This window comes from Podarcis muralis, chromosome 2, assembly GCF_964188315.1.
Source record: "Podarcis muralis chromosome 2, rPodMur119.hap1.1, whole genome shotgun sequence".
Classification (NCBI taxonomy): Eukaryota; Metazoa; Chordata; class Lepidosauria; order Squamata; family Lacertidae; genus Podarcis; species Podarcis muralis.
In genome coordinates this window covers 4,978,703-5,002,235 of record NC_135656.1, presented here as the reverse complement: position 1 = coordinate 5,002,235, position 23,533 = coordinate 4,978,703, and the positions used below count along the sequence as shown (strand labels likewise).

Sequence of the window (23,533 nt, the reverse complement as noted above, 5' to 3'; positions counted from 1 at the left end):
CCCCTAAATTGGCTCTGAGGAGGGGAGTCAGAAGAACCCCCAGAACAGTGCACTGGGGGAGAAAAGGCCGTTGTTCTGTCTCACAAGCTGAAACGCTTACACAGACGGAACATTTGCAATAGCACACCACGTTGAATTTCACTCGCAATTTCTAGCCGTATAAAATTTTATACACATGCATAGACTCTCAGGATGCCAAATTCAGTGCTCACAATTGCATTCTGCAGATGCACGGTGCAACCGCAGAAACATGGGGTAAACAGCGATAGGTACAGGGAATACAGGTTCTCTGCTGTTAGCCCCGTAATACCTTGATGCTGCTCTTGAAGGCATAAGTTGGAGCGGCATACGGACCACGCCGCCGCTCCAGGGTCTCACTCAGGATGACAATCTGCTCAAAGAGAAAGATGCGCCGCTCACGGCCCCGGGCCAGGATCCCGCCTGCCTGCTCCGTCACCCAGAAGGTGTTCTGCTGCAGCAGCTTCCCCTGCGCAGTCAGTTTCCCCTGGAGAAGAGAGGGCAGATCCTAGTTACTCAGCTGGGGAGAAGGCACAAAAATTGCCCTGAAGACTCAGAATTACCACTTGCAGATGACACGCTGCACCTTTGAATTCCGACCCATCTCAAAAACTGCCTGCCAGTAGAAAACTAACCTGTCAAGGAGAAGCTTAGAACCCTTCCTCTTTACTTGGCAACTTTCTATATGCAGAGAGGTTTGGGTTCTTTTAGATCTGAGGCAGCACCGAAATATTCACTTACATTTAAAGCAGTGTATTCCCAGGAAGGGCTGTGCCACATGATATTTCACAACATGTCTGAGGGCTCGTCCACACCTCTGCTTCTGCTGTGCCTGGAAAGGAGGGGGCCAAGTGGTTTTCCCCTCCCCCATTCCTTTCCCAGGGAAAGCCACTCTTTAGTGTTAAATCAGGACAAACAGCAATCCAAAGAATACAACAAAAGAGCAGTTTTCCTCATGACAAAGCAGTGGGACAAGGGGGTGTGGATTAGGGCAAATTGCTTCAGTGAGGGGCCTTAAAAATATGTTTCTGGGTGTGAGGAATTCAAATCTGCTATAATTTTTGTGCTTGGACAACATTTGGCTTGAAACATCTACGCTTAATGAAGATGCACATACACTGTTTTCAGAAAGCCAAATAATTTTTAATTTTACTTTCTGAAAATGTCAGGTAATGCTTAATAATTAACAAACAATCAAACAAACAATCAAACAAACAAACAAATGCAAATACTTGGCAATTGTTTTTAATAATTTCTATGCAATTTTACACACATTTTCATTACTAAACAAAACTATATTAATTTAACCAAAATATCTTTTGAATTTCCAAGTCATGTTTCCAACTTTTCAGTCCCCTCGTTTTTGGAATTTGAAAGCTGAAAAATTCAACACACCCTGATGTGATAGGCCCTGAGACCTAATTCTTTCAATTACTACTCCCTTTTCTACCCACTTGTTCCTAAATTTTAAGCTCACGATTCTCAGATCGGCATACACACAGTTGGAGGACCCTCATTTTAAAATGTCTATTATTATTATTATTATTATTATTATTATTATTATTATTATTCTGCCTTTTATCCAAAGATCTCAGGGCAGTTCACAAGATTAAAATACAGGATAGAAGCACAAAATATATAGTTAAAACAAAAATAAAACAATAACCCCCTCTCCCACAGACACATTTAAAAGGCCATAGAATCAGGTCAAGGCCTGGTTGAAGAGGAATTATAAGGTTCTCTTCCTTGAACAGCCCCCACTGCAAAAAATTAAGGTTCCTTCTGCAGTAGAGTTGATTGGAAAATCAGGGCTAAGAGCCTAGCTCCCACGGGATCTGTAGAATCTCCAAGCCAGCCATTGATTCCCAGGGCCTACCTCAAAGCCCTGAAGACGCCCCACATTCATCATGTCATTGCAGCGCTTCGGAACAAAACACATCACCTCCACAGCTCTCTGAAAGGCAAAGGAAAGCAGTCAGGTGAAAGCGGTGGGCCAGACTGGCTGGTTTGCACCCATGGCCAGCAGCGCCAGTGTCATTAAACCCAGGAGATGCAGGCCATGTGAAACAACACTGGACATCCTGCCCCGTTTAGACTGACGGGCCATAATTCCATGCAGACACTATTATGAGATATGGATTCAAGACCCCTGACAGCTATGAGTGCAGTCGGGAACATAATGAAGCCTCCGCTCCCTCTCTCAAGGCATACCCAGAATGAAAATATGCCCATACCATGTGGTAACCCTCATGGGACAGTTCTGCAGATCCTGATTTGAAAGTGAAAGGAGAGAATATGCTAAAGTGGAAACGGGATTTAGGATATACAATTGATTATGAAGATAATCAAAGGTTTTGGAAAGTATATATATAAATTGTACAGCCTGCTATTCATTAAGAGAGAATTATATGAAGATGCACCACAGAGGGTATATGGCACCAGACAGACTAGCAAAAATAAATAGATCGAATAGTAATAAATGTTGGAGATGTAATAGAATGAAAGGCACTCTATACCATATGTGGTGGACATGTCCAGAGATCAAAAAATTTTGGGAGATGATTCATGAAGAGATTTAAAAAATGATAAAAGTATCATATATCAAAAAGGCAGGAGCATATTTATTAGGAATCTTGAGTAAGGATATCCCTAAAGACAAAATTAACATCTTTCTGTATGCAACAACAACAGCAGCGAGAACATTGGTAGCCCGTCACTGGAAAAGAAATTATATCCCAACAAAAGTGGAATGGTTAAGTAAACTATGTGAAGTACCTGGAAACTGACGGATGTAATAAGGCATAAATCAAAAATTATAATTCAGAAACAATGGGAACGCTTAAACGAATATTTATACAAGCAGGATTCAAATATGAAAGTTTGTTTGTGCCCAGACTAACCTTGTGAAGAATATAGAGAACATAAAGATTTGACTGATTATGAAAGAATCTAAGGAAGGGAAATGATTGAAGAACAGATGTAAAGGCGAGCAAGATAACTAAGAGAATGCAGTGGAAGTCTTCTATAATATTTTAACTAAGATTTATATATTGTAATGTTTGAAGCATGAATTTGGTAATATTATTGGCTATGAAAAGTATTTTTTAGTTTGCAATTTGGAAAACATGTATATAAATGTGTTTACAGTGTTATGTATTGTTTTTTTGTTTCTTTTCCTTTCCTTTTCTTGTAAAGTTCAATAAAAATTAATATATAAAAAAGAAAGAAAGAAAGAAAGAAAGAAAGAAAGAAAGAAAGAAAGAAAGAAAGCAGCAGCGTAATAACATCCAGTCCACACATAAGGGTGGGACTGGGGAGCAACAGCTGCAAGTGCCTCTGAGTCCTACCTCCAGCTGTTCTGTGTCCTTGCCAGCTTTGCCATAGTATTTCAGGAAATCCTGGGAGGGAAAAGAGGAAACGGACAAGTGCATTCTTTAGTGGTAGGAGTGGGATTTCACCGGAGCCAAGCCATGCAACCAACTCCAAGTGGCACCTGCTCCCCCGGAGGCAGTGCTGGCCCCCAACCTAGAGGGCTATCAGCCATGATGGCTATGCTTTGTCTCTACAGTTGGAGACACCAATGCTTCTGAATGCCAGTTGCTGGAAACCACAGGAGGGGAGAGTGTTGCTCTTGTGCTTGGATCCCTGCTTGCTGGTTGGCCACTGTGAGAACAGGATGCTGGACTAAATGGGCCACTGGCTTGAACCAGCTTCAGGCTTTTATGTTCTTATGAAATGAATGATTCAGACTGTGCTGTCTGCTTATAGGAATACGCCTGCCTTCACTGACGCCGTCCTTGCTTATTTGTAAATAAAGCAGGTATTATGCATAAGTTGACTTCTGCTTGCACATCAGGACTTCACCTTACCCTCCCCCCCCCCCACTACAGCCCTCCATGCCCCCTAAATCTGTCCCCCAATCTTCCAGAACATATTTGGGGGTGTGGGGGATGCATGGAAGGAGCAGAGGAAGGTGAAGCAAGCAGGAGTCTGTTCCACTTGTGCGTGGACAACTTTGGATACAACCTTAAGTCTCAAGAGCTCTCTTCTGCCAAAGGGAACTAAACCCGGCAGTGCTATCTTTCAAACCTTTCATTGCTTGGGGAAATGGAGAGCAAGTGGGACTCCGCAAGGAACTGTAGCCACCAAGTGCCTCCATATGACAGTTACCATGTAAACTGGAAGCTGCCCTAATCCCGGTTCCAGTTCTGGAGGCAAATACAACCATTACCCATCAGGTGGCGCTAGGCAGCCAACAGAAACCCTAGCTACTCCTTTTGTGACATTGGGACGGTTTGCTGTCCTGCAGATGACATGAGGCTGCAGGATCTCTCCCTTAAAACAGAAAATAATATAGTGCAACTGACTTTCGGGGTTGGTGTGTTGTGCGCCAAGCACACAGAGTGCAATGAGATTGAGTGTTTGTGCGGGGGGCGGGGCGGAGGGAGGCTTGGTTAATTTCATTGTACACAGGTTGTACATTGACAATAAAGGTATTATTTTTAAGCAGACCCCTGTTCTGCACTTGTCCACACTGCCAAAGACTGCCATAGATATCATACCCAGCAGAAGACATATTGGCTGCTGTCTCTCCTTAGCTACAGGTCAGGAACTTGTTGGTCTCACCTCCTACACACACACACACACACACACACACACACACACACACACATTTGCCTTAGATTTGGAAAGCAACACTCCACCTCCCACGTTAGCACCTTGAGCAGCAGCTGGTATTTCATGATCCGCTGTACGGGTTTGATGAGCAAGTCATTGAGCTGCAAGCGGTGCCCCAGTTCCTGCTTCAGTTCCTGGAAAGGAGAGAACAAAGCAGCTCGGACCCTGTGGATCTGTGTGGGAGATCAATCATCCTGCCTATTAAATCCCTGCCCACTCCATCAAGACACCTCCAAATCTTCCTGTTTCTCCCAAAGCATCCCACTCATCTTCCCAGGAAGACCTCAGATCCCTTCCCCTTATCCCATGCGTCAAAAGTCTCACTAGGCTGTGTACACTCTGTAACTTTAAAGTATATTTAAAGCGCACACATCCCTTCAAAGGATTCTGGGCACTGCAGTTTGATAAGGTTTTCTGGGAATTGTAACTCTGAAAGGGGTAAACAGCAGTGCCCATAATTCTTTTAGGGGGCGAAATGTGCTTTAAAGGTATTTTTTCAAAAACACATATTTTTGCCACCCAGGGTGGTCCCCACTCACTGCACCCCGCTTCCTATGCAACTGCTTGTACGCTGACGGTTTGATCCCTGGCTGGTATATGAATGTAATATTATAATAATAATAATATAAATGATCTCAAGTAGCAAGACTTAGAAAGACCTCTATCTGACCCTTTGAGAGACACCTGCAGCCAAAAAGTGGAGCCAATATTGTCCCAATAATCCAATAGAGAAAAGGCAATTTTGCATCTTTACTTGTGTTCGGAGTACAGCTTGGAATGGAGGAGCCCTGGGTGGGGCAGGGGGCAGTGAAGAAAAGAAGGAGGCAGGCGGATTCTAGCAGGAGAGAGACTATACCTTCAAAGAATGTTCAAAGCACATTTCCCCCTTCAAAGAATTCTGGGTGGTGTGGTTTGCCAGGAACTACAACCCTGTGAGGGATAAATTACAGTTCCCACAATTCTTTGAAGGGTAAGAATGTGCTTCAAACGCACTCTGAAGGTATCGCATGTATGCAGTCAAGGACAAAGCAAGCCACTGGCAGAAGCTGCAGGGAGTGAGGCGGCAGAGGCAACAAAGCTGCAGCTAATCACATGGCCCCTTACCTCAAAGTAGTTGTCAATGAACTCAGACACAATATGCTCAGATTTGGGTTTGTTCTGACAGTAAACAACGTACATGTGCAAACGGCGCTCCTGAAAAACAACAGGGGAACAATTCAGCAGAATAGTAAAGGTAAAGGTAAAGGTACCCCTGCCCGTACGGGCCAGTCTTGCCAGACTCTAGGGTTGTGCGCCCATCTCACTCTAGAGGCCGGGGGCCAGCACTGTCCGCAGACACTTCTGGGTCACGTGGCCAGCGTGACGAAGCCATTTACCTTCCCGCCAGTAAGCGGTCCCTATTTATCTGCTTGCACCCGGGGGTGCTTTCGAACTGCTAGGTTGGCAGGCGCTGGGACTGAGCAACGGGAGCGCACCCCACTGCGGGGATTCGAACCGCCGACCTTTCGATCGGCAAGCCCTAGGCGCTGAGGCTTTTACCCACAGTGCCACCCGCGTCCCATTCAGCAGAATACTTGGGGCAAAATCTAAAGTGTGTAGTCTTGCCGGCAACAGCGACTTGACTCTGGGGAGGGTATGTCAAAGAGGCAGCTTCAAACCCCTGCTCAGCAACACTGGTAATGATCACTTTAAACGAGTCAGCCACTCTGATGAGTGCTTCATCTTGCCACAGGATACAGGTACTCCAAGTACAAAATAGGCACACTTCATATCTACTTATCTGGATATGCATGACTATGACTTATTTACAAGAATTAATGCAGAGCCCTGCAGTATCTTAAAGGCTACCAAGGCTGCCATCCTAAGAATACTTACTAGGGCACTCAGCTCCAAGGAACACACTGTGTTGAAGGATTCTGCTGTAAGGATAGTACTGCAAATTTATTTTGGGAAAAGCTTTCCATGGCTGGAGTCTATTTTGTTAGATGTGTGAAGTCATCTCTTAAGTAGGTTGTTTTTTTAAAGCAACCTTCCAACAGCAATATTTATTCTTACATATGAATAATTTCCAGAGGAGGCAGCCCTGTTAAATCTGTTGCCTCAGAACCAATGAAGACTCTTAGGGCACCTTAACTGACTAACAAATATGGCATAATAAACTTTCATAGGCTAGAGTCCACTTCATCCAAGTTTGACAAAGCAGAGCCAGAAGATCTAGGAAGATGCAGGAGATGGCAATGGGAGCACCTCATTTCTAGGCAAAGAACTAATAAACACAATATCAAATCAAGGAGGGAATGGTTAGGGGGGCCTCCTGGAATTTGAAATTATTCACCTTGTAGCACTTTACAAATAATAACAGTACAAGGCTATCTATTCTCACACAATAATGCTCCTCCATGTCAGGATTGTTGATGATGATGTTATTTTTAAAATTTTTTAACAAAACCCAGTGTGCATCCTTCTTCTCTATCTCATTCAAGAAAAAAAGTACAGAATTTTTCAGTCAGAGTCAAACTGCCTTGACCTTATTATGCTCCAGCCTAGTAAACTGCACAATTTTGTTGACTTGTTTTGGACCAATTAGCAATCACCTAATTAACAAAAAGGTAAGCAGCTTTTCCCTTCACAACAAACCTCCCCTTCATTATTTTGTAGCTATCAAGTTATCATTTCATTTTGAATCTGGGTTTGTATCACAAACAATTCTAGAGGTAAAGGCAGAAGTCTGCAAACAGCTTACAGTGCTTCTAGCCCAATGAAAAGCCCCTGTGTTCAAGGGCAACATGCATATGTGATGAACAACAGAGGTTTGATACCACTGTCACCTCCTGTGCCTAGAATATGATGGAGCCCTGTCCATCTATCCACCACCCATTGTGGCTCAGCTCGGCAGCTCTTCTGTTCTTATTTAGCAAAGCCAGGGACTCACGTGCTTTATGAACAGTTCAGCCAGAAGATCAGGGTCCTCCAGACACTTCTCCAGCTGCTTGAGTAAATAACTGGGATCAGGGATAAGAGGGAACAGAAAGAGTGTGAGATCTGCAGGACAAGTTATCTTGCTTCCCAACCATCCCTCCTCTTCCACCAATTCCCAATGATGGTGGACCACTGCTGCTCCCCCTCATCTTGTCTGTTCCACACTGGCCACAAGCACCTGGGCAAGGTAATCCAAGAGGAGTCACTACCAGCCGTCAGCAAAAGGCATCTCTTGTCACATCCCATTCTGGCCCCATTGTGCTTACTTACTCTTTGTGCCAGTCATAGATCTGGTGGATGTTCCCAAAGATTATCTTGTCCTTGCCCTTCATGTCCTCTGGGATACCACGGGCACTCATGGTCGCCATATAGCCCTGCAGAAGTCAGAAGAGCAGGCTAGAGAAGGCTGCCTGCCTCCTCTTTAAGGCCAGGGAGGCAGAGCTAGGGTGGTGGCATGAAGGGGAATGTGTCTGGGCTACGTTAGTGCCCAGAAGAGTGCAGAAGATGGACAGGACCCTGGTGTGAAGCGCTGAGGAAGCAGCCACATTACCCTTGGCAATGGCTTTCCAACTGTGCTCAGGGGAACCCTGGCATTCTTCAGAAGCTGATCAGGGATTCCTCAAGGAGCACCACAGAAATGGCAGACAAGCTTCCCCAACAGACAGCTTGCCATTAACCAGATTTCCCACCTGACCTGAACAGCTGCAGAAGACCTTTGGTGCATCCAGTCCACAAGGAAGAGCGATGGAGCAGCACCCTGCACAGAGAGCCTAGCCTAGAACACACCCTCCCAACTCTTCTGTAACCCCGTCAGGAGTCTGACCACAAAAAAGTTGAGCACTTGAAAAACCACTGCCTTGCAGAGCTGAAAAGAGGGCCATTGCATTAGATGCAATTAAATCCCAAATCGGCACCCAAGATGTATTAGGGAAATCCAATTTAAAGTTGCTCAGTTTGCATTATTTGTTCTCAACCCCAGTATCTCAGGTCCTTAGCAACATTACGCTCCTGTGTGAATGAGCGCTACCCAAGGGCTCTTCCCTGAATTTTCAGCATCTTCCCCCTCTTTAAAAAAAAAGTCTCCAGCCCTTTTATTTATGGAGATATAGGGGGAAGAGTGGAGGCAGAATTCTACCAACGTGGTGAGTAAAAGGCAAATCTGCTCCTGCCTTCCAGTGTTTTGGCCAACTCTAGAAAGAAAAAAGTGCTGGGATGATTGACAAGCCAGGGAAGCAGTGCCGTCCTGCTACCTTCCCCCCATCTCCTTGTACTGACCAATGGGCAGCCAGTATTTCTTCACTTTTCAGTTAAAGCAGTAATTTTGCTCCACTTGACCGTGGTTGCATTTATTTCCTAGGCTGGCGAGTTGGACCCTGATTTTCCTAGCTTGAGAACAAATTGGTGAGCACAGGGCACTAATTTTTCTGTCTTGTGGACACTGTGGTTGGCACGTTGCATTTATTTTGGCAATTGAATTAGAATGAGCTTGCAACAAATTATTTTAATCTAAATCAATGTACTAGAGTGTAGTAGTTATTCTCCCCATTTTGCATTTACTGGCATTAGTCCCCCCCCCCCCCCCCGGTCTTAGCACCACTATGTTTTTGGTTACAGGCTGGGGGGGGGGGTGGAATCTTGAGTTTTTGCATAATTTGAGATGGCTTAACCAGGTCCTTAACTAGGTGGCAGAAATGGTTGAAATGGCTGGTGGCCTGATTTTGAGTAACAGGCCTGCTCAAAATGGAAAAAGAAGGTTGACATAGCAAGTCATATTAAATATGTAACAATAAAGGCTCAAATAAAATATGTACCACGGATGAGCAAAAAAGCACAAACAAGCTCAACAGTAATCCAACACAGTCAAACAGCAGAGCCAAAGAGACTATAAAAGGCAAAACTATTTTCATTAAAGGAGGAACAGTTGCCCAGATGAAGGAGGAGCACAAATGAGCAAACCAAGACATAGATGTACAATGTGGCAAGAGACAAAAAGGAACTTCAAGCACAAACTGCTGAAGATATCAATACATTATTTCTTTAAAGGTGTCAGAAGCAGAAAACCAGAAAGAGGCAGGGGGACCTTTATATGGCAAGGAAGCAAAACAAGACCTTTTCGGAAGACAGAGAAATTGCAGAGAAAGAGAAGGAATTGTTTGCTTCAGTCTTCAAAACATGCTGGAAGGGTTATCAAGGCTGAATCAGTCTGTCTTAGAACCAAGTGAAAACATTAAGAAGGAACAAGGTTTTCCGGCCAGGTGGCATTCATCCAATAGTTCTTAAAGAACAGATGAAGAACTGCTGAACTATTATATTAGCCTCCTTACAGAGAGGACTTGGAAGGCTGTCAATATCTTTCTAGACTTTTAAAAAGGAACTAGGGAGGAAGGGAAGATGCAGGAAATGGCAGCCCTGTCCCAGGTACACTGCTGGAAAGCGTTATTAAGGCTAAAGGTACCCCTGACCGTTAAGTCCAGTCGTGGCCGACTCTGGGGTTGCGGCGCTCATTTCGCTTTATTGGCCGAGGGAGCCAGCGTACAGCTTCCGGGTCATGTGGCCAGCATGACTAAGCCGCTTCTGGCGAACCAGAAGCGGCTTAGTCATGCTGGCTACATGACAGCGCACAGAAACGCCGCTTACCTTCCCACTGGAGCGGTACCTATTTATCTACTTGCACTTTGACGTGCTTTTGAACTGCTAGGTGGGCAGGAGCTGGGACCGAACAATGGGAGCTCACCCCGTTGCGGGGATTCGACTAAGGCTAGAACAGTTAAATACAGAGGGTGTCTCCGATGGTACCTTTCTGCTTGCATAACAAGACTTCCACTTGGGCAATGCAACTTCCCCCTCCTTTTCCCTGCAGCCCCTTCAAAATCTGCTCCAGAGGGTTGGAGGGCCTTCCGAAGCAGATTTTGGAGGCATGTGGGAAGAGAAGAGGGGGTTCTGTTGCATTAGAGGAACCCTGTTCACACAACATTGTGAACATAAGACCAATGCCTGCTAAGGAAGTCACCCCCCACCTTTAATCCTCAGAGCATTCACAGCCTCCTCCAGAACACTAGGTTCCTGCCCTTGGACCCCAGACCCCCAACTGACCATAAGCCTGGACTGAGGACAACCTCCCCCCTCCCATCCCACCCCAAAAGCACATTAAGGAGTCTCACACTCTTACTTGGAGAGGTTTCCCTGCTTCTCTCCTCATCCGGTTTTTAAAACAAATGAGTAAATAAAAATTTAGTTTTGCCTTACCAATCTTGTGGAATTCTATGAAATCATCAGCAAACATCTCTCTCATTCTCTGTATATACAGGTAGGCCAGTGGAGATTTGTATCTTTGGCTTTCAGAAAGAGACTGGGCAAATACTTTCACCAAAGGCTTTTAAGGATATTTAGCAGTCAAGATGGATGGACCCTTCTATGGGTTGGTAACTGATTAAAAGGCAATCACCAGGAATAGATGTAGGAAGAGTTGTCACAATGGAGTGATGGAAACAGAGGAGCGCCCAAAAGATCCGTATAAGAACCAGAGCTCCTGTCTTGTTCTAAACTTCTGTGGCACTGGGGGGTATAAAGAGTTAAGCAGCCTAGGTGGAAAATTGTTAAGGATAGTGAAATCCAAAGCAATTTTGGAAAGTTCTGAAAGAAACTCAGCAACAAACGAAAATGCAATTTAAGGAGCTGAAAAATTATGAAGAACCTAAAACCCATACAGAAATGAGGTCTAAATTGATTGAAGCCACCTAGGAAAGAGATCTTGAAGTCAGAACAGAAAGCTCACTAGTTTAGTTAGCAGAAGCAATGAAAGAGCTAGTTCAGTATTTGAATTCACAAGTGGGATGTGCAATGGGATGTTCAGGGTGCCAGCCAGCCAGGCCACTTCTAGGGATATGCCATTCCCTTTCCCCCATCAGTTTGCCATCTTAACCCAGCTGTCAGCCAGTCAATATTCAATGCCCAAAGAGCATGTCCAGTCCTCAGTGAGCTTTTTTTTTTTTTTACAACCCCCTCTCCAAGTTTTTTCTCCCTGAATATTGTTTGAACTTCTTGCAAACCCTGCAGTTCTTCCAACCTGTTGACAGCTTCCTCTTGTGTGTTTAGCTTCACATAATGAGTCAAACTATTTTATGACTCCTGGCGTCAGATTGTAAAAATTAGAACTTTTTTGTTTTTCTGTTTTTTCTGACACCAGGAATCATAAAACAGAGAAACCAAGAGGAAAACACTTCAGTCTCCCAGGACATTCTATACAAGATCTCACAGTAGCTGTCTTATTGAAACGAATTTTAGAAATACACTTGAAAGAGAAGTTGCTGAATTACAACTCATTACCAAACTAAAAACTATGGAGAGACCTGGTCTGAATAGAGATATTGGATTCATGTCCCATTATACATGCTAAAGCTAATTTTGGTCACCTATCCCTTTAAAAATCCCTTGCCCTTCACTGTGGAACCAACTACCATCATTAACAGTCATCAACACTTATAAGGTTGAAGAGACCTCTGCTTCAGAGTATCTGAAGAAGTGTGTATACACATGAAAGATCATTCCTAGAAAGCCTATACTTAGTTGGTCTTTAAGGTGCTACTGGAACATCTTTCAATAAAAATATTTTATCTTTCATCGTTGTTATTGATTGACAGCAAGTTCAGCTCAAATAAGGGGGACTATTTATCCATGTAGTTAGGTCTGTAAAGCCATGGTTTTCCCAGTAGTGATGTATGGAAGTGAGATGCTTTTGAATTCTGGTGCTGGAGGAGACTCTTGAGAGTCCCATGGACTGCACGAAGATCAAACGTATTCATTCTTAAGGAAATCAGCCCTGAGTGCTCACTGGAAGGACAAATCGTGAAGCTGAGGCTTAAATACTTTGGCCACCTCATGAGAAAAGAAGACTCCCTAGAAAAGACCCTGATGTTGGGAAAGATTGAGGGCACAAGGAGAAGGGGACGACAGACGACGAGATGGTTGGACAGCGTTCTCGAAGCTACAAACATGAGCCTGACCAAACTGCGGGAGGCAGTGGAAGACAAGAGTGCCTGGCGTGCTCTGGTCCAGGGGGTCACGAAGAGGCGGACACGACTAAACGACTAAACAACAAATTTATCCATGTAAAATCATGTTATGGAAATAATTTCTACAATTTGTGACTAGAAATCATGGGACAAACTTGAGTGTGGACGAGCCCTTAGTTAGGTCCCCTTAGTATACACTGAAGAAAACTTAGTTAAATGCCACACTTATCTTCCCTTGTTTTTAAAACAAAAAAGGAAGAACCAGAAGCCTGGGATCCTTACTGGGGTCCAAATACTGCTACTTTTTTCAGATTTAACCCTGCTTAACATTGTCTGTGGTCAAAGTTGCTGCCAGGCAAAAGTCATTCAGGCAGAAGTGTGAAAAGCGGGGAGATTTCTGCTCACAGAAGGCAGTGGTTTTGGATACCAGAAGGAACACTGTGTGGGCAGGGGTGGAAACACTCTTATTTCTTTCAGAAAGGGTGGGGCATAAAACTACTAAAATACCAGCATATGGAACAGACTGGTGGGATGTGGCAAGAGCCAGCAGCCTAGGGGCCGTGGGTCCATGGGACTGTGGGCTCTTGGGACTGAGCCTGATCCTTCACCTTTCCTTCCTAGGACAACAACAGGGGGGTCGGATCAAGAAACACAGAGGTGAGCAGCAAGCAGTGTGCTCTCTCACTGGAAGACAAGCAGGTTCTTGCCCAAGGTCCCACAAAAATCTGGAGACGGCCCCGTTGGTGGACAGAGGGGAATCAGTGCCTAAAATGGAGTGGATGTTGGCACCTCCACAATCTGGCCCAGGTCCTCCACGTACATCTTCTCAGTCTCAATCAACTCCCTGAGAACAAACCTGCAGGGGAGAGGAAGTAGCAATGTCTAAGGGGAAGGAACCTCACTGCGTGACCCCCTTCCCCTCTATTTCCCCCTCCTATCTCCCTTTTCAATGCCACAGGCACGCTGCCAGCCTCTTCAACACAGGCCCATGCATGACCCACAGGAAGGCCCCTGCCAGCAAGCTGCTCAACGTTACAGAGGCAGCAGGCATACCACCAGGACAACATTACGCGGCCATGGTTCCCCCATCATACTCAATACATCTGTAGGCATGAATATGCAGACAGCCAGGGGCCACTCCACAAAGACAGAATGTGTGCAGTGAAAAAATGAGGCACACAACTGCCTACCTTTTATGGGGCATGTGTTCAACATACTTGGCGCCCAGGCCCTGAATCCGCTAAACTTGTGAAATAGTGCCCGCGTTTGTGGGTGGGTTTTGGTACCCACCAGGTCTGTGCATCTGCTCTCCCCAGCAGAGGCTGCTCCTCCCCCTGCCCTTCCCACTGCTGCCTGGAAGTTGGTGCACAAGAGAAATCACTTACATACTCTTTTCTAAGGCACTGAGCCTCTCCTCCTCTTCCTGTTCCTCAGAGGCTGGGGGTGGCATAGGAGGTTGTGAAGTGGGCTCGGGGTTTGGAGGGTCACCAAGGAGCAGAGAAGAGTCAGGGTCCTGCCATGAGAGAAAGGGGGGGGGGGGAGAGAAGAGCCCATAACGCCTTACAACATTTCACATTGGGTGGATTAACCGGGGAAAGGGGCACTGGGGACCCAGGATGAGACGCAAAATATATTGTGTGGGCCAAGAAGGTGTAGCAGGATCTTCTATTTCCCCTAAGCTCACTCACAACACATTAGGCTCCGAAAGATCAGGGGAAGGAAAGAATGTCCATCATAGATCCTGGGACACATTTGAAGCAGATATCCTGCTTTTGGAAATGATTGACTGATTAATTGCCTGAAATAGAGCTGAAAACTAATTTTGGAGGAAAGCATTTCAAATAAACCGCAAATCAAATGACATTCAGCTAAACATATTCTCGTTGGTTTGTTTTATTCAAAATGCCTATCTATATCTATAGCTATATTTATCTATATATATATATCACAGCTATGTAGCCCTATATCCTGCCTCTACTTTGGAAAGAAACAAACCATTCAAATTCATTTACAGAATCATGAAGGAACAAAGCAATGTGTCTTCATAATCCTCAGATTAATTCCAAAAATTTATAAACACATGCCATTTGTTTTCATATTTACTTGATATCATCCTCTTTTCCGAGTCATACTCAAAAAAGTCATTTTCATTAACTGCACCACATTCCACAGTTGTTTTATTTCTAGCTAGTTTCTGTTGGAACCTGCAACATTTTCCATCTTGCTATTTTTGCTAGCATTAAAACAATCTGGTGCTTTGACTGGCATGTTCTAGGATGGCCAGATATGCGTTGCACAGGCACAACCCAGCCCCCCAAATTATTTGCGTCACAAAAAAGGGACACTAATTTGCATGAAATTGTTTGTGGAAATACAGTCCATCTCACCATGGTGGGGAAGGCACACTTCCTCTTGTTTGCTGCTCTCCCCACCCCCACCCCCCAAAACCACTCTTTAGCATTCAATCACAGCAAACAGCAATTTGGGATTTCTCTGGACTGGCATTTGCCTGGGAAAGAAGTGGGGCAAGAAGAAAATTGCTGGTTGTGTCTGCTGAAGTCTGCTGACCAGGAGCTGATAACATTTGATGAGCAACTTCAAGGCCTCTGCTTTCTCCCCTTTTATGGTTTTTGGCCTTAAATTAGACATGGACTGGGAAGCCCTCAGAAAGAGAACATTTTCAAATATAGGACTGCCCCCTTCAAAACAGAGGACTGTTCTCTGTAAAGTAGGACACACAGCTACTGTAGTCCTCTCTGGGGTCCCATGGAGAAGAGGGGGGATTGTTGCCCCCTCAACCTGGTGCAAGACAACGTTGCCTCTTACTTTGCTCCCCCATTCATCACCCTGAAGCTCACCTGGGTGCTTTTTCCTGAGCCATCCCCTTCTAGCTGGCTGGAGAACAGGGAAAGGTCTGGGAGATGAGCAGTGCTATCCTGTAATGCAAGGGAAGAATGTTAGATAAGGGTGGCAGCCCAGCTCAGCCTTCTGGGGGCCACAGGGAATTCCCCCCCATCCCTCTCCAAATCATCAGTCATCCTATGAGAACTGCATTACTAGAACCTGCCATCCAAATTCCCTGTTCGTACTGTTAGGGCAGAAGGCATGGAAGCCAACAGTGGGAGGTGCCAGAGCCAATGACAGGCAGAGCCAACTACGTAATTCTCATTTTCTCCCCATTCTTCTCTCTTGCTCAGTTGTGCAAGAACCAATACTGAGAACCAGGGGCTTATCCATGCTTCCTCAGGTCCTGCTGTTTGGGGGGGGGAGCCGCTCAGACCTGTTCCTAGAAAGTGTGGGTCAAGCGTAAAACCCCTTGGACCTGCTCTAGGCAAGGAGCAAACGGGAGTGTGGCACTTTCTTTTGTGCCAGACGTGGGTGGCGCTGTGGGTTTCGAATCCCCACAACGGGGTGAGCTCCCGTTGCTCGGTCCCTGCTCCTGCCCACCTAGCAGTTCAAAAGCACGTCAAAGTGCAAGTAGATAAATAGGTACCGCTCCGGCGGGAAGGTAAACGGCGTTTCCGTGCGCTGCTCTGGTTCATCAGAAGCGGCTTAGTCCTGCTGGCCACATGACCCGGAAGCTGTACGCCGCCTCCCTCGGCCAATAAAGCAAGATGAGCGCCGCAACCCCAGAGTCGGTCACGACTGGACCTAATGGTCAGGGGTCCCTTTACCTTTACTTTATCCAGGCACAGGTCTCTGCTGCAAAGATCCATTTCTGAGCAGCATTTTTTTATTTTTACCCTGCGCTTTCCTGGAGAAAACCCGCATTTTACCGCTGAATCAGAGCAAACTATGATTGTTGTCTGCTCTGATTCAGTGGTAAAACATTGGTTTTCTCAGGGAAAGGACCAGGACAACAACAACAAAAACTGCTTGGATGTGGAGCTTTGAAGCTCAGACGTAGAAGCCTAGCAGGAAAGGAAGTCTGGATGAGCCCTAAGGAGGAGGAAGCTAACAGCCAGTGCCACTCTTTGGAATAAGTAAAAAGGCAGGCAAGTGCTAAGAGCAAAGTGGTGCAGCAGTGCCTCCCCCGCTCTGCTGGACCAGCCACCACTGCAAGCATTTGCCAGTCCGTACTACTTACAGATCAAACTGGTGTTTCCTCTGTTAGCACCTTTCCACAAATGTGTATAGCAAAATTCGAACAGCCCCTCGCCTTCTGAAGGCCAGGGCACAAGGATCCTAATTGTGCAGCTGTCCATGGAGGTGCAGGTCAATTCTGTGTCCAGGGCAGCTGTTTACCAGCTTCATCTGGTACGCAGGTTGAGACCCTACCTGCCGGCGGACTGTCTCGCCGGAGTGATGCATGCTCTAGTTATCTCTTGCTTGGACTACTGCAATACACTCTATGTGGGGCTACCTTTGAAGGTGACCCAGAAACTACAACTAATCCAGAATGTGGCAGCTAGACTAGTGACTGGGAGCAGCCACCGAGACCACATAACACCGGTCTTGAAAGACCTACATTGGCTCCCAGTACACAATTCAAAGTGTTGGTGCTGACCTTTAAAGCCCTAAACGGTCCAGTATACCTGAAGGAGTGTCTCCACCCCCATTGTTCTGCCCGGACACTGAGGTTCAGTGCCGAGGGCCTTTTGGCAGTACCCTTGCTGTGAGAAGCCAAGTTACAGGGAACCAGGCAGAGGGCCTTCTCGGTAGTGGCGCCCGCCCTGTGGAACGCCCTCCCACCAGATATCAAAGAGAAAAACAACTACCAGACTTTTAGAAGACATCTAAAAGCAGCCTTGTTTAGGCAAGCTTTTAATTTTTGAGAGACTATTGCATTTTAATATTTTGTTGGAAGCCGCCCAAAGTGGCTGGGGAAACCCAGCCAGATCCGCGCGGTATAAATAATAAATTTTTATTATTATTATTATTATTATTATTATTATTATTATTATTATTATTATGCGTTTTCCTTTGCCTATATACAGGGGTAGGGAAATCTGCAGGGGACAGCTGGTGGGTGGGCAAGGCATGTTTTCCCCTACCCACCAATTAACCCCTGACCGCCTCTCCTGGTATGCCCCACAGAGAAACGTACAGTCTTCAAATAAAAACATCTTGAAGTTCCCAGGTCACAGAGGAGTTAGGCTGGCCTCAACTGGAGCCAGGGCTTTTTCGGCTGTGGCTCCGATCTGGTGGAATACTCTGTCACAAGAGACCAGGGCCCTGCGGGACTTGACATCTTTCCGCAGGGCCTGCAAGACAGAGCTGTTCCACCAGGCCTTTGGCAAGGGCACAGCCTGACTCCCTCCCTCGGCAATCTTCGCGGAGCTCTGGCCCAATGGTTGCCAGTGGCTTGAATTAATTAATTTTATAATGAATGATTTTAGAGTGTTGTTTATGCTGTAGTTTTGTACTGTTTTATTGTTGTTAGCCGCCCTGAGCCCAGCTTCGGCTGGGGAGGGCGGGATATAAATAAAATTTATTATATTATTATTATTATTAAATGCCCCTCCCTGACCATTTTTAATTTATTCCAACCCCCCGCTGTGTTTGACAGCTTGTAGTAAGCCCTGCAGAGGGGCAAAATGTCCTGGGAGAGGCATGGGAGGGGTTAAACCCTCCCCTCAGGTAGTTTGACCCTAATGCAGCAAGAATTAAGCAATATTAGCCTTTAAGAGTAATCAGGACTGTTTATTCTGCCTCCTCCAGTATTCTTTAAAAATCCAGAATTTCCCACTGGGATACTTAAATCCTTCAATCAGAATTATGTAAATCAAGTGCAACGGCTTAATTATGCACCATCTATTCTCTTCCCATTATTTGGGATTTTAAGTATCTCAACGGTGTTTGGTTTTAAAGCAGAAAGGCACAATGGGGGGGGGGGGGTGAGAACAAGGAAATGGAACAGGCACCAGTCATGTAAACTTGAGACAATTTTTGTCAAAAAGGGGAAAAAATAGGGTGTTTAAGGTTTGCATATGGGTGTTCTGATTTATATCCTCACTTTGCTCAAAGAGAGTCCAATAGCTATCAGGTAAAACAATGAAATAAAAAACCAACACCGTAAAAATCTACCCTCCCCCCCCCCAAGAAAACCCCAACAGAAGCAGAGATTTCTAAATGTCACCCAAAGGAACCTGATAAAAACCACCAGCTTCCTACAAAATTAAAACCCTTAACAAAAAGGGTTATAAATGTAATTTACCCTGGGGGTGGGGAGACAAAATAAGGTGTCCAGGCAGGCTTCGGAATTTCCAAAGCTTGGGTGCAGCTACCAGAAAGGCCCTCACCTTGCTTCCAACCAGATATTTCAGGGACTGTTGGGACGCACAAGATAACTTCCGTTTAAGATCTCCTTAAACTGGTAGGCTTGTATTAGAAAAGGCAATCCTTTGGATTAATTTATTGTTTTGGATGAGGATATCACTAGAAAGCACTTTCAGATGGGCCCAGAAACATTTTTTGTTTTTTCCCCATCTGGTGTCAGGAAAGAAATCAGGCTTTGGCTGCGACAAACACAAAACCTTTATATTTGAAGCACGTTCTTTCCCTCAAAACTGTAGGTTGTTCAGGGTTGCTGGGAATGGCAACTCTGCAAGAGGCAAACTACACTGCCCAGAATTCTTTGGGGGAAAGGATGTGCTTCAAATATACAGTATGTCAGAGGACACCCACATCCTCTATCACAGCAGAGAGACGAGCAACTTACAAAATGGGGGAGAGGAAGAGAGGTTGTTTTTTCAGCCCACAAACAGCAAAGGGTCTTATAGGCACTATGGACCTTTGGCTCCCCCTCCTGTTGCCCCTACAACTCCGTCTACAGCAGGGCTAGTCAACGTGGTGCCATCCAGATGTTTGCACTACAACTCCCATTATCTGGGGGGCACCAAGTTGACAACCCCTGATTTGCAGTGCCAGAGCTAAGTGCTGCTGCCAGGTACACAGTGCCAACCAAGCTTCACAGGACAGACCTCCACATTCCCCAGCCTGGTCCCATATTAAAATGAAACTCAGTGACCTCTCTGCAGGAGAGGGGTGAAGAGGACCGGTACGGATTGAAATTGCAGAGGAGAATTAGTAACCAGGGGAGATTCATTCAGGGGAAAGTATTATAGCTCTGGTGCTTCAGTAGTTACCTGCTAGGATGAGAAAGGAGAAACCCACACCCTCTCCTTCACACACACATACACAGTATATTAGAGGTTTATTTTTCCAAACTTCTTGCGGACATAAAGAAAAGCCGCAATGAAGCAAGAACGCTGGATGGCACAGAGATCTGTCATTTTACATATTCCTTGGGACAATTCGGTGATGGGTGTCGTCAATGAGTTCTGCTCGTGTTCAGGATTTCACCAATGACCACATTTGGCCTTGCAATTTTCCTCCCCCCTGCTCCCTTGGGCAGATTATGGAGGTCTTCTCTTACATCACGTGGCTTGGCTTACTGATACCATAGAATTGTAGAGCTGGAAGGCAGCACAAAGGTCATCTGGTCCAGTCCCCTGCAATGCAGGAAACCTGCCCACAGCCCTGGGTGGGCTCGAACCACAAACCTTCTGGTTAACGGCCAGAGACACTGACCCACTGCAGCACAGAGAGGTGCTCTGTTTGCTTTGCAACAGCCTCTGCCAACCCAGCACACCCTCCAGATGTTTTTGCCTGCCACTCCCATCAGACAGCGTGGCTCGTTTGGTGGAAGCTGATGGACACTGCTCTATGGGCATACTTGTGTATGATGTTAGCCCCCCTGCTTCTGGCATGTTTCTGTCTCAGTTGCCTCAACTCATCTGCAGGGGGCTTGTGGCTAACTAGTCCAGAAGGGAAACAAGACAGCTTCTAGCTCATGGCAAGACAGGCATTTCTCTGCTCTCACCGTGCCTACCGACTCCTGCGGCGGGACAGCAAAGGGCCCCTCTGCTTGCCCCAGAAGGCCCAAGTCGATGCTCTTGCGATCTTCCTGGCGCCCGTGCCGCCGAGCCCGGCCCTCTTGTTTCCTGAGTGGGCGTTCGCCCCGAGGTAGCCCGCCGGCACTTAGCTTGCGCACAGGGTTGGTCAGCCATTTCTTGAGGGTGCTGACCGAGTGGCGGGAGGCGGGGGAGCTGGGAGCCGAGCTGCTGGATGCCTGTGGCTGGATGGAGGCCACGGAGGCAGAGATGCTGCCATCGCTGCCTGCGATGGAGTAAGGATCTGCAGGGAGAGGACAGGCACAACCAGTGAGTACATGGACCGATTTTGTGACGTACTCAAAGCACACACAAATCTGGAGGCGCAGAGGCCGTGCTTGCGTCCTAAAGGGGAAAGAGGCTGGTCTCAAAGCTTCCTGGAGGAAGGCACACCCTTTGGTCTGGAAACCCTTCCTCCCAATTTAAGAAAAGGTCACTCAAATGCATGCACAAGGCAGGGGCACGGAACACTTTGCAGCCCTCTCAGGCATCCTCTCAAGGGCCACGTGCAAGAGGCAAAACCTGGGTAGAGGAATGGATGCAACTCTTAAGCTTGCACAGTAAGCTACACTCTCCATACCCATCTCACTCCAACCAGGCAAGCCTGGTTGTCATTACAGTTCAATGGCACATTCTGTCAGGGACTGGCGAAGGAGGAATCCTGACCCTTCCATGGAGGAGGAGGAGGAAGACAAGATAGACAAGGGTTTGAGGGAGGTCACAGCTCAGAGGCAGATGAGGGGGAAACCATGGGAGAGCCAGAGCAACACCTGGCTGACATATCATTGAAAACATTCCAGACCCTCATCTCCCAGAACCCGGTGAGCCTTAAAAGTAGGAGAGCAAAGAGCTCAAAGACAGAGGGCACGTAGCAGCACCCATAGGGGAGGTGATGATGACGACGAATGAGGACACCTCATTCACTCGGCACAATGCCATTAACCAAGAGCCTCTCTCTGTAAAGACTGAAATAAAAAAGTAATGTAAGAAATTTTTTCCAGTCTTATACTTTCCTGGGCAACCAGCCGGGAGCCGCTGACAGCATCCTGACAATTCTGGATATGCAAAAGCAACTGAAGAGGGTCCACAGGAGGATACGGGGCAAGTGCGGCCTGGGGGGAGTCCTGAGGGCTGCCTTAGAGAGGCTTGGAGGGCCTCATTGACCTGAACTGCTCCACCTGAAATCCAAGGTGTTAGAAGGAGCAAGCCATAGCTCAGTGATGACATTATTTGCAGGCAGAAACTCCCAGATTCAGGCCCCTGGTATTTCTAGTAAAATGGATCTCAGACAGCAAGCCTGTAGAAGATCTTTGCTATTACTTTTATTTCCTGATCTGCCTGGGATTCCCAGGCAGTCTAAATCAAAGCACTGATCAGACCCAGACCCCCTTAGCTTCAGCAAATTATTATTTATTAAATATGCATACTGCCCTTCATCCACAGATCTCAGAGCAGTTCACAACAAATAAATACAATATAAAAGCACAAATACATGATAAAAACTAGAACAAAATCAAGCAAACAATCCTACACACACACCCACACACCCACACCCAGATTGCTGTACTGTGTGCCTCTCCAGATCGTAGCCCTGGCCTGTGAGACCTGTTCTGTGTTTTCAAATAGCTGCTGGAGCTTACAGCCTCTGCCCTATCAGTGTGAGCATTCAAAGTGAGTACAGAAGTGAACAGGATTACATCACTTTTGATGGTTCCCACCCTCCACCCCGCTAAAATGAATTTCTCTACTATTGGAATGCACATGGGAAGTAGGTGGGTGGTTTCTGCTTCTCTCAATTCACCACTATTCACAGGGCAAAACCCCACATGGCGCCTTCAGCAGCTAAGCTTACCTCCTCCAGAGCCATTAACACTTTATTAAGAAGACATCACCTTGCACTCCCCTTGTTGCAACTGAACATCACTAAACTTTGCTAAGCTCCACACCTGCACTGTTATGGGGCATGACCTTTTGGGTTCTTATACACATGATGCCTGATCAGGCTACGAGGTCAGCTCTGCATCCATCTCCTTTGCAAACTCAGTTGGAACAACGTCAACACAGTTTGGAAGTGGTCAAAAGCATATATTAGTGTCACTCCAGCGCTGTTAGAAAATGGTAATGCCTAATCTCAACATTTAGAATGAAAAGCTGGAAATTGCAGGGTTATGTTCACTTGAAAGCTGTGATAAACATAGCAAATGGCCTTAAAAATTTGGTGAGAGGAAAGCTGTTGTATTAGAAAATGGTGGTGTAAGCTGGAGAAACACAACACAGGCATACAGATCTATGACAGCAGATTCAAGCAGCTCACATCTCAAGATACCTACTTACTGTTTAACATCATGCAGACACTTTGCTCTTGCTCCAAAGGGGTTATACCTACTTCACATATGCATGTGCCCCACTTGGCATTTCTCTACAATTCATTATTATATGCTTGGGGTACGATTTAGTAGTTATTTGGCAGTTGCCGCATCAAGGAGCTACTTGTGAATGGGACCATCACAGATACACCATCTGCAAATGAAACTTTCATTTCACGACATCATCTCACAATGCAAGGCTTTTATACAGAATCAGTTCCCACATTCAGCTACCAGTCATCAGATTTAAGAAAAATGAGTGTTGCGCACGCACACACACACACACGCACACGACCCAGGCACTGATGACTGGCTGCTTAACTTCAACAGCAGAAGTTGGCCTTTAGCCTATTTTCTGTATGGTCTTGTGAAGTGGTCCCATGTGCCTAGAAAGATGGGCATGGATGTATGCAGGTGGGCAAGTGCAGAAAGATGTCGGCGTAAGCGAAGCAGGCAGCAGGCATGGGTGAGGAAAGGGCAGCCGTGCTCCCCCAGAGGAACTCTGCAGGAACAGCCCAGCAAGCGCCCAGCAGGAGGCAATAATGCAATGCAGCGGGATGACACCTCCTCCTGAAATAACTGCCTG

At 46.2% G+C, this 23,533-nt stretch overlaps 1 protein-coding gene across 14 annotated transcripts in view; it reads right to left on the bottom strand.

Annotated features, from left to right (window-relative positions):
* ARHGEF25 (Rho guanine nucleotide exchange factor 25) overlaps positions 1-23,533 on the bottom strand; it is a 79,670-nt gene that overhangs the window by 9,598 nt on the left and 46,539 nt on the right. For 9 of the 14 annotated variants that reach the window (XM_077923777.1, XM_028721324.2, XM_077923775.1 and 6 more), the window contains 11 exons: positions 20,512-20,825; positions 15,545-15,622; positions 14,072-14,199; positions 13,476-13,542; positions 7,945-8,048; positions 7,628-7,697; positions 5,800-5,889; positions 4,722-4,829; positions 3,366-3,416; positions 1,895-1,972; positions 311-505 (listed from right to left, as the gene is read on the bottom strand). In XM_077923777.1, the coding sequence (XP_077779903.1) occupies positions 311-505; positions 1,895-1,972; positions 3,366-3,416; positions 4,722-4,829; positions 5,800-5,889; positions 7,628-7,697; positions 7,945-8,048; positions 13,476-13,542; positions 14,072-14,199; positions 15,545-15,622; positions 20,512-20,825 (1,283 nt within the window). The remainder of the gene's footprint in view (positions 1-310; positions 506-1,894; positions 1,973-3,365; positions 3,417-4,721; positions 4,830-5,799; positions 5,890-7,627; positions 7,698-7,944; positions 8,049-13,475; positions 13,543-14,071; positions 14,200-15,544; positions 15,623-20,511; positions 20,826-23,533) is intronic. The other 5 variants (XM_028721323.2, XM_028721318.2, XM_028721326.2 and 2 more) reach the window with 2 other exon arrangements.